This window comes from Rhagoletis pomonella, unplaced genomic scaffold, assembly GCF_013731165.1.
Source record: "Rhagoletis pomonella isolate Grant_MI unplaced genomic scaffold, Rhpom_1.0 Rhpom_scaffold_00013, whole genome shotgun sequence".
NCBI classification, from domain to species: domain Eukaryota; kingdom Metazoa; phylum Arthropoda; class Insecta; order Diptera; family Tephritidae; genus Rhagoletis; species Rhagoletis pomonella.
The window spans coordinates 9,028,164-9,039,867 of NW_023458567.1; the positions used below are offsets into that span (position 1 = coordinate 9,028,164).

At 32.3% G+C, this 11,704-nt stretch overlaps 1 protein-coding gene across 1 annotated transcript; it reads left to right on the plus strand.

Annotated features, from left to right (window-relative positions):
- The first annotated feature begins 1,804 nt into the window (after positions 1 to 1,804).
- LOC118748331 (kelch-like protein 5) lies at positions 1,805 to 11,317 on the plus strand. Its single transcript, XM_036482706.1, has 3 exons — positions 1,805 to 2,118; positions 11,003 to 11,204; positions 11,309 to 11,317. Exons 1-3 carry the CDS (start codon positions 1,805 to 1,807, stop codon positions 11,315 to 11,317), a joined length of 525 nt encoding a protein of 174 aa, XP_036338599.1.
- Positions 11,318 to 11,704: the final 387 nt, after the last annotated feature.

The window sequence follows — 11,704 nt, forward strand, 5'->3', positions numbered from 1 at the left end:
TCCCCTTTGTGTGACAACATCAAGGGGCACGCCACAAATTGGCGGAGAAGCACATATGTGTAAGCGCCAATTATTATTATTATTATTTTATATGAATTTTACTTCTTTACTACTGAAACATGTATATGTTTAAATTCGTTGGGAATTTTGTGGGATAAATTTTTAAGCTGTGGGTAATTGAGGGATTTTTTCCCCATTTTCGTGGGATTTTTAACAGAGAATATCTGGCATCACTGGTCGGCATCGCTCTGCTGGGCGAAATTTGCCGTTCGCCGGGTATTGTGTTTCAAGCATTAATTTGCATTTGAATTTTTGTAGTGTTGTGCGGTTTATACTTAGTGTATGTGTTAAAAATGCAACACCTGAAGCGTTGTTTTTTATGTGGTGTTAAATATAAGGCAGATACCACTAATTTTTTAACGTGCCTCAATGTCCTTCGCGTAAGGAACGTTGCGAAAGCAGCTGTGGGCAGAGCTGCAGTGAAATTCCTTGCTGTGCGTTAAACATTTTAAAGAAGTAGATTCCACAAATACACCGGGAGGTACAGGAAAGGCACGTTTGAAGCCAAGTGCTGTTCCTATGACCCTTATGCCGAAAAGTCCCTCCAACAACACAGCAACTCATAAAACAAAAACAGAAAACAACATACACGTTTTATCAAATTTTAACTAAAGAAAATAAATAAATAAGAATAAACTTCAAATATACTTAAAAACGTCAACCAGTGAAATGTATTTTTTATTTTTCCTTACACATGCTCATTTTTATTTTTACTCTCCCGAAAACTTTGACTTTTGTAGGTTTGACGTCAAATTGGCTTCTACCTGTTTTATTGTACCATGGCTGTTTTCCATTTTTCTTATTAATTAAAAAGTTTTTTTTCTATATAGCTGAGTAGTTAAACAAACAGCAATAGAAAGATTAGCTGTGATTTGTTGATACATTTTTGTAGCAGCAACTTTTTCTCGTCGCCAATTTTTAACTTTTTTAGGCGAAAAATAGAAATTTTTAGCGATGCAACATACGCTGGAATCGCAATTTTAGCTATATGAGCTGTTAAAGCTGTTCCCTCACTTTATGCGATCAAAATGAATCAAAAATTGAGATTTTTAGAGATGTCTTTTTAAGATAGAATCACGAAAAACATGAAATTTCTAATTGGCTAGAGAACGATTAGAATTCGAATGTGTTTCGCTAAGGTAGAAGGTTAAATTACGATTAGAGTAAACTATCGAGAATTGTAGCATTCTCTACAAAAGGGGACTTAGTTCCCAATATCGAGAAAATGGTTAGATATGTAATCGTATTCTAGCGTCGAATTCTAAACGGTTACTAATATCTCGTGTTTTTCTAATCCTTCTCTAATCGAATTCTAACATAATTCTCTGTCCTGATTTTCGATTCGAGAACTACATACATTACATTCTAATGTAAAATCAAAATATTTCTCTAATGTTAGGAAATTTGTTTGTTTGGGGCTAGAGTTCGTTGTTCTTCCAAAATCGCTTAAGTGGCTACAGCGCCAAACCACAAAAAGAAGTGGTAACGTTTTATTGGCAACGATTGTTGGAAGTAATACAAAATCGTTAACGTGCGGAGTAGACCTAATGGAAAACACTTCAAACTACAAAATAATTGGTGTATGTAGTTTTTATTGTCACAAAGAGCATGGCATGTATGCTTCGCTAAAACATAGCCCTCATGTAAAATGTAGGTTTAACTGCGTTTGATGTAGCTTTTCTACCCTAGACATTTTTTTAATATTTTCTTAAAATACAAATATATGTATGTATGTACATATATAATGCAGGAAACAAAAGGAACAATTTTTCAATATGACCAAACGGAAGATGAATGGCAAAACTACGCTGAATTCGAACATGATGCAAACAGATACGGCATGGTTCTTATGGAAGACAATATTATTTTCATTGGTGGTGTACGAGATGACGAAATAACTAGCGGTGTTAAAAGCTGGAGCTTAAAAACTAAAACGTGGAGGACATTGCCTTCAATGATTCAGGTACGAAGGCGGCCAAGTGTTGTTCTATTGAATGGAAATGTATACGCAATTGGTGGAAAAATCCCAGATGGAAAATGTACAAAGTCTGTAGAAAAGTAAGTATTTATAAAAATATGAAGCACTTTTAATATTTCCTTACGAAGAAGGTAATATTTTATGTGTTTTTTAGTATCAAACAAAATCCTTTGAAATATTTGTTTAAAGTACCCAATTAATGTATGTAAATATTAAAAACTTAGCAAGTAAAGTAGTCTTAGCTCGGGCAAACCCCAACTATATACACTAGAGATGCCAAAATATGAGGAAAATTGTGATCCCAGGATTTCGGGATATTTTTTAAGTAATCCCGGGATGTCGGGATTCACATTGAGTCATAACTCTTATGAATATGAGGAAAAATTCAATACCTGAAACATACCTTGAAATAAAACTATTTAAAATTTACGATAAACTGATTGTAAAAATCATATATCGCTAGCTTAGAGTGAAAAGCTGCTAACTTCACTTTGTATGAAAAATCATATTTTGATACAGGAGACTACGTAAATTAAAAATGCATCGTTTCGAAAAGGGTAAAGGACCTTGTTTTATGTTTTCTCGTTTATATTCAATGAAAGGAAAATTTGCTAATAGCAAAAAAAGCTCAGAAAATTCGATAGCTCTAAATTTTTTAATGAAGATCAAATCCCTCTGATTCGTATGGAGTTTTGCTTTGGTTTAAACAGGCAAATTTTTGTATTCACAGTTTTGCGAAATACTTGAAGTAAATGTCTACAAGAAGTTTTTTCCTCTCCTTTACAATTTTTAAATTGGGACTTAGCAACTTTGCACTCTAAGCTAGCGATATTTATTAAATCAGACAAATTTTAAAGTAAACATTTTTTAAATTTTATTAAAAAAAAAATGTGATTGAGGAACGTATACATCACAAATAACAAATGTATGTAAATACCAGGTGCTTTTGAAAGTGATCTATACATAGTATAAAGGAAAGTGGAGATATTTTGACCACGCTAATCTCAAAAACTACTGAACGTATTTATACGAGATTTTTTAAGTATTATCTTTAGTACTTTAAATTTCTATAGGGTTGCCACCTGTCAAAAAATTATTAAATCCGCACTGTTCGTTTGGCACAAGAAATGAGGTTTCAAATAAAAGGGCTCGGCTTTTACATGTTCAATAGTGTATTACTTTTTGAGTAGAGTTGCCACTTTTTAAAAATTAAAGATCTTCACCGTTTGTTGGACTAAAAACTGAGGTACCAAGTGAAAGTATATGGTCTCTGCATGTGTAATAAGTTTTAATTTTTTGTTTGAGTGGGGTTGCCACCTATTTAAAAATTATGTATTTATACAACACGAGGACATTTTTTGTTAATGACATTAGACTTGCACAGTTCATTCAATCAAAAAACAAGAGGTGTCAAAGGAAAAGGCTTGACCTTCCGATTTGCAGTAAGGTTTTATTTTTTGAAGAGGGTTGCAACCTGGGCGAAAAATTAAAAAATGTGGACTGTTCGTTAGATTACAAGAAATGAGGTGTCAAATGAAAGGGTTTGGTCACCAGATGCGCAATTATATATTACTTTTTAGTACGGTTGCAACTTGTTCAGCTGTCAATCGCATCTTATTTAATATCTACACATCCAGCGCGTGTCGATGCCTCGCGCATACGAAGACGGCACGTGATTAATAAAAAAAAAAAACATTAAACAAAACAAGTAAGAGCAGCGCCACCTCTTCTAGAATGTGTAAAAATGTCATAGCTCTATCGGTTAACCATAACTAATTAGAAGAAAATGTGTCTTCATTTTTAACATGACAGACTGGTCCCAATTTTTGAATTTTTGTCATAAATTCAACCAATGCAGCTACAAAGTTGTAACTTAGCACATAATAGGTTTGTTCCACCAGCTACTTGTAGAAAAACTCGAGCAAAGTGGAAACTGTGAGCGTATATCAAAGATACTCTAAAACTTAATTGTGGAACGCGTATGTGTAACTCGAAGTGACTTCGAGTAGCTTATGGAACAAACCTAATATTCATAGGCTAGGTAATAATCGTTCAAAATTTAAGATCGGTTTGAGCACGCCCACGGTTACCGCTGACATAACAAAATATTGAAGCTGCACATTATGTATGAAAAGCTTTGCTTTGCTCGCTGTACTTGCTTTGCTTTGCTTGACTTTGAAAGCTTTTATGGCCAAATTGTAGCGCTGAGCGTTGTCAAAGCAACCAGCTGTGTGGATGAAAAGTCAAAGTCTCTTCCCTCATCATTAAGGGTGCGCTCCAGGGGTGGAAAATCGAAATTTCAAATTGTACCTGATTTGACAATAGAAATGTACCTTTTTGCTGTCAAATGTACCTAAAAAGTAGCTCACGATTTTGCTAATTTTTTTTTTTCTGACAATTGGTAACAATTTAATACATTTATACATTATTGGCATTAATAAGAAAGGGATTAATATACCGTGCCGAACAGAAGTATTGGCACAGTGAATTTTTTGCAATATATGCAAAGTTCTTTATTCTAATTTATTTTCGAAAATTTTTTATAAAAATATTGTTCATTCTACACCAGAAAACATAATAATAAAATCTCTAAACTTTGTGCAAAACTCAGGAAAATTCATTAAATTTGCACACTAATTTTCAACTTTTTATTCAGATTTTTTAGAAAAATTCTAAGTATGCAGTTTTATAGCCCATTCAAATTTAGTGCAACAAAGTGCAAGTTTGAAGTCGCTAGAAAATCGCATTGATTTTTGGTAATTTTTTTTTCACGCAAGTTCTTGCATACAAAGTAATTCCACACTTATTTTTTGTATGGAGAAAATGAGCAACACCTTCCACAAAAAAAAATTGCCAAAAATCAACGCGATTTTCTAGCAACTTTAAACTTGCACTTTGTTATACTAAATTTGAATGGGCTATAAAACTGCATACTTTGAATTTTTTTTAAAAATCTGAATAAAAAGTTGCAAATTAGTGTGCAAATTTAAAGAATTTTCCTGAGTTTTGCACAAAGTTTAGAGATTTTATTATTACGTTTTCTGGTGTAAAATGAACTATATTTTTATACAAAATTATCGAAAATTAATTAGAATAAAAAACTTTGCATATATTGCAAAAAATTCACTGTGCCAATACTTTTGTTCGTCAGTGTATCAGTACAGTTGAATCATTTAATATTCATAACAATTCAATAAAGATACATATATGTATGTACATTGGAGTGCTCCAAAAAAAAGAAAGTCGAAATTTTATTGCTCTCACCCTCTAGCCTATACCGAAAAAAGTAGTTTTTATATGGAAATCAAAAAATATTTAGGGGTCGCTCAAAGCACTCAAGTGCATTTTATATGGGGAAAAACAAGTTTTCGTAGAAATGCGTTATAATTCTTGAGAATTAATATTTCTCGATCGGAAAACTTTGTTTCTCTTTTGGAGATTTTCGATAATATTACCCAATTGTTTATTTAACCATTTTCTATTATCAACTATTTCTTAAAGGACCCCTAAAACCCTCAAAAATTTTATTAAAAAATTGTAAAATAAACAATTAGATATTATTATTGGCAGTCTCCTAAAGAGAATTCAAGAAGTCTATACCATTTCTACGAAAACTTGTTTTTCCCCCATATAAAATGCATGGAAAACTCTGAGCGCTTTGGGCGACCTCTAAATATTGTTTAATAAAAAAACAGGTATAATTTTATTCGGTATCACTCATACATTCATTTTATAATATATAATACCCTGCAAACCAAAGTTTCCATAATCTTAACGAAATCTTAAAGAAACTCGGAAATGTGTTTCGAATTCTGTAATGATTTCTTTACGAATTTTGAAAGAAAATTTGAATTTGAAGAAAATCGTATGAAGGGGTTGACACGAACTCGTAAAGAAATATCTGTAGGATTTTTTAATTAAAATTCTAAGATTTCTTTAGGAATATTTTGTTAAATTTCAGAATGAAAATTCTAAAGGATTTCTTTAAAAATATGTTGTTCAGTTTCCAAAGGAAAATTCTAAAAGATGTCTCTAAGAATATTTTGCCAACCTTTTGAAAGAAATTAGACACGGAAATTTTTGGAAATTAATTGCTAAAGTTTATTCGTTTATATACTGTATGAAATGTATAAGATTCGAGTTTAGATAGAGAGAGGGATTTCAATTTCTATCCGGCTGTTTGCGAGGGTAGCGAACGAATAATTACAAAATCCTCGTTTGCCTATGAGGCAGCTTAATGTTAGCTACAAAAGAATTCACAATAGTTTTCAAGGTTTAAGGTAAGTAAATGTACAATAAGGTGATAAATATAAATTTTAAGCGTTCAAAGGGTAAGTATTCAAAATTTTAGTAAAAGCTAAGTATTTCATGGTATAAAGTAGGTAAATACAACATGTTTAAGGTAGATATTTGCTTTGAATGTAAAAATTAGAAAAAAGTTAAATTTAAAAATTTAGAATTCTATTATGTTTGGACTCATGTCCTCGACAATTGCGTGAAACATTTAGGTCTGCGGGTAAACTGCATGATGTCGCTTCTTAACGCGGTCCTTTGCAGAGTTGAAAAATCGTTTAATGCTAGCTTCAGTGTTATCCAGCTTAGCACACAGGAATCTGTGAATAAAGTAATCTTATTTAAAGATATTGCAGCATTAATCGCAATATTAAACTTACCTTTTTGGCTTATTCTTATTTATTCAAATTTCGTTTTTTACTAATAAACGCGTTTATAGCACAAAATCACAAAAACATTTTTTTGTGCGTCAGAATTTTATTATATTTTCAATGTAGATTGTGACATTATTATCATTATATTATTGATTTTCTTGTGAAATTTCCTAAAAGAATCGAAGTGTGCAGAATACCTTCCATCTTAGAAAATTCGGCAAAAAATAGGAAAGATAATAATGGAATCTTTACGAATTCTTTAAGATAGCAGCATTATTTTCATTGCTACACCGATTTTCTTCCGAAATTTCGTAAAAGAATCGAAGTGTGCACAGCAGGGGCGGCGGAAGACGTGGGTATGGTGGGTAGTACTACCCACCTGAAATTTTTATAGGTGGGTAATTACCCACCTGAATATTAAAAAAAAATAAAAATTCAATTGAAAATCCTGTATTTACCACACCTGAAGAGTATTTTCGGAAAATGTATTATGAAATTTTTGACCAAGTTATTTGCTCCCTGACAAGTAGATTTGATAGTAAATCGGCAACGTTTTATATAACTTAAGAAAAGTTCATTCTTTGTGGGTGAGACAGTAGATTTGAAGAAAATGTCACGTTTTATAATGGTGATTTTGACGAATGCAGACTCAATAGCGATAAAGATATGGCGCGCAGAGCACAGTCCAGAATCTGTGAAATATGGTATGCAATTTTTGCGTGAAAACGAACTGTGTGTGGAACTTGTTTTTGAATATGTACGCTTCATTAGATTACTTGTTACAATTCCAGGGTCATCATGCTCTAACGAGAGGAGCTATTCTGTTTTGCGTAGAGTGAAAAATTATTTGCGCTGGAGAATACATTAAAAACGGCTCAACCATGCAGCAAGGGTTGACTTTAGTGTACATCGACAAGTGTGTGTTTTAGCAAAATTGTCGCGAATTTTTTCATGAAACTTTATGAGGATGCTAAGAAACAGATATCGTTACATAAATTCTCACTATTTTCACTTTGTTAATACTAGTATTTATAATTTGTTGTTTAAATTGTTTGCAATCAACAAAAGTAGCCTATTACTTAAAAGAAAATGGTGATGTGCGGTAAAAGAGTTTACAATTAAGTCACATTTACCTATTTTGGATGATGAAATCGATGAAATTTGCATCAACATATTTGGTGAATTTTGCAACTTTAACAACAAATTAAAAACTATAAGAGTGTGTGGGGTGGGGTCTTCACCTTTAGAATCAAAAAGCCCACCTCTAGACCTACCTTTTTTGGGTTTTTCTGTCGATTTTCACTAAAATTTTTCCTGTAGCAATATTGCATTCTTATCCACGAGCTCATAAACGATTTCATTTCACGAAATTTAAAACGAATGGCCATGTTTTCACTGCAGAAATAATATTTTTTCGAAATTTGATTAAATGAATAGTTTTCAAGAAATATATGTATATATGCACATAGTATGTATGAAAAATAAATGTATTATACACGAAACAATAAGTTTTTCTAACGAAATCTGCTAACCTTCTCAATTACATCGGCAATCTATTTTTTTTACCTGTCTGCACAGTTTATTTCATTCTAGAAAATTCGGAAAAAAATCGGACGAGATCTTTACGAATTCTTCAAAATTTCTCTACAATTCAAATACTCTGAAAAAATGGTTTGCAGGGTAGTTACATTTGAGTTTAGATGTTTGAGAATTACATAATTATTCAAAAATATACTAAAAGTGAAAGTACTTAAAAAGTATTTAAGAAAATTACTGTAGTTTGCACAATTTGTTTTTTTTTCAATATGTTGGCTCTGAATCGCAAACAGTTAGCAACACAGAAGTACACCATCCTGACTGAAAATTGATCGGTCAATTGGAATATATACATTGATTTGCTTTCTAACTCTTTTAAGAAGTGGTCCTAGGTAGTAGTCCCTAACGGAATAATAAATTGAGCCTCAAAATGTGAGAAGTTTTTCATTGTTCACAAAGAATTTAATAAAGGAACTTGGCCACTTTGCAAAGATTTCTTGTTGCCTCAATGACATGTTCACAATGTTCCTTGTTTAGAAAAATTTTCTTATTTTTTTTTCATATTTAATATGGATATTTATTTGGCTATCGTCTAATTGTACCTAAATTGAGCTCAGTGTATCGAATGTACCTGAATCTTTGCAGTGCTGTGAAGTTTACTTTTATGTATATCGTCGCTTGGCGCGCAATACCTCGTATCATGAAGTAGGGAAGCATTGAGACAGGGTAACCAAAATACAGTTTTTTCTATGCCACCTCATACGTGGTATTGCATTTGGCGGATACGAGGTATTACGCGCCAAGCGACGAGATGTAATTGTGCGGTTTATACTAATGTGTAAAAGTTAACACATATTATCTCGAGCATATGTACATACATTAAAAATGCAACATCTGAATCGCTGTTTTTTTTATGTACAGACCACTTATTTTTTTTTTAAACGTCCCTGACGGAAACCAATGACTTTTTAAATCAACTAATTGAAAGACTACTTTAAAACAAATGTAATGAGTAAAGGTTTCGAATTTTGATACTCTTTTTAACCGACTTCCAAAAAAGGAGGAGGTTATCAGATCGTCGGAATATTTTTTTTATTTTTATTTTTTGTATGTATGTTACCGCATAACTTTGGACCACGTCAACCGATTTCGATAACTCTTTTTGCAGCGGAAAGGTAGTGTCTCAGAAGAGGTGGTCCCATACTAATCTGGTTTAGATCCGATCATTGGATCATGAGATATATATATATATATATATATATATATATATATTTTTTTTATATGAGGATTGAAGTCGGTTTTTTTTGCTAAAAATTATATGTTACTCAAAAAAAAAAACAATTTATGTCTTGGAAGTATGAAAAAGCATATGTGAAGTGCAGAACGTAAGCGTATTCAAAAGAAACCCTACAAGAATTGTGTGATGAAAACTAACACATTCTCATTTATCTTACTAACACATTTGCAAATTTTGCGTTGGTTAAAAAGAGACCACTAAATAAGGCCATAAGTCGGAGGAAGACGGAAGATCACATGGAAAAGTTGATAGAAGTACTTGATTGAGATCTCCATCACCAGTGAGTATCACATGATCAGTGAGGCAACATGTGATGAAGTATCAGATGTCAATTTTTTTCTTGTCCGTTTTCATGAGAGCTGCACACTGGCCTTTAGTTGTAAAGGGCAAGGGAAAGGCCCTTATTCCTGATAATATGCAGGTTTTAAACTTTCCATATTTAAATTGGGCTCAACTTGTATCAACTCACGTCGACCGCACGTTCAGTACAGTCAAAGCTTTTCTTCGCGAAAATCGAATGAAAATGCTGTCAGAAAACTTCCAAAATGCATCTTGTGGTTGAATGTTACTACAACTATAGAGAATAAAGTTTTTTTTTTTTGTGAGTTAAAAACTCGAAAGGAGAAAATAGTCAAAGATTGAAATTTTTCAGGTTTTGCCTTTTTAATGCCTCCTTTTGGCTTTTTTGCGATTTATAGTGCCTTTTCCTGCCTATTTTGCTATTTTATTTTGCCTTTTCTAGCCTATTTCGTTATTTTATTTTGCCTTTTTTATAGGTTTTTAGGTCCTAAAAATCCGGTTATGAAACTTAACAGTGGGGGCATGTGAAAACATTTGAAACTAATTTCCAGTATTTCATTTACCAAAGGATTCACAATAGAGTCCATCATACTACAAGGGCCTGAAACTATACTACTATGCCGGCAGATATAAAGAACTTGAAGCATTTTTCACGCTCTTTGGCAAATTACGCTTTTACAGTGATTGGCCCACCCTGATATCAAGACCCCTAGACCATTTAGGGAATCCATTTGTATTTTATATTGCATTGTCATCGTGATTTCAATTATGCTGAAAGTCCCTAGCTTGTCGGGAAGTTCGTTTAAAATCGAAAGGAAATTTTTGGCGGGATGAGCAAGTTAAATAAAAAAGATAATCATTTTGCATGATTTTCAGTTCCTGTGGAGTGTTGAGTTTCGTTGCAAGTGATTTTCGTGACTCGTGTGGAGCGTTGTGAAATCGCCGCTCTGTTGAAATTGTCTCTTCTAATACAGTAGAATATCAGTTTTTTTAAGTTAACCAAATTAAATATGTCCAAACACTTTCTTCCATATGTGGTAGTAAAACTCCAAGTGGGTTAAACTTTTCACTTTTTGGTTATATTTGCTTTAAATTCCCTTGTAGAACATTATACATGTATATTTATCAATTACGTCAACAATTTAAATACCAAACCGTTTTTAGGTATTCACCTGGCAGCAAATGGAAATTAGTTAGCAGTATGATTACACCACGATGTCAGGCTGGTGCAGTGGCTTTGAATGACAAAATATTTGTTATGGGAGGCATCAATGAAAACAGTTTAAAATCTGTTGAATGTTACGATCCATCTTCGAATACTTGGAAACAGTGCGGGGATATGAATGAAGCTCATAATTTCCCTGGGGTAAGTGAGCGAAGAAAATAAAAATCAAATTATACAAGTTTTTGTTATTATTTTATTCGTTTTTATGAGAAACATTATTGCCTATTTTTATAGATTTTTTAAAGGTCATTTAGAGGTCGCGATCTGTCGATTTAGCTCAGAGAATACGATTTTGTAGATTTAAGAGTTTTTGAATGGCTATTTTTGATTCGATTTCAAAGATCGAATATGATCTGAGAAGAGGATATATAGGCCTTTAAAATGGTATATATAATAATCTATTGTCGGACTTGGTTTGTTGGGATTTTTTATCGGGTAAAATAAAAAAAAAGCCATATTTCTCTTAATTTTTTTTAAATTTCACCATCGATAATTTCCATAATTTCAAAATATGTAGCACTATCTAAAATCAAGTCTATTTTAATTAAATTAATTTTAATTTAAATTGTCGAAGTTAGGCGACTTTTCTTAACTACGGCCTTGAATTTATATAGTTTATATACCGGGCTTTCAGATTTTTT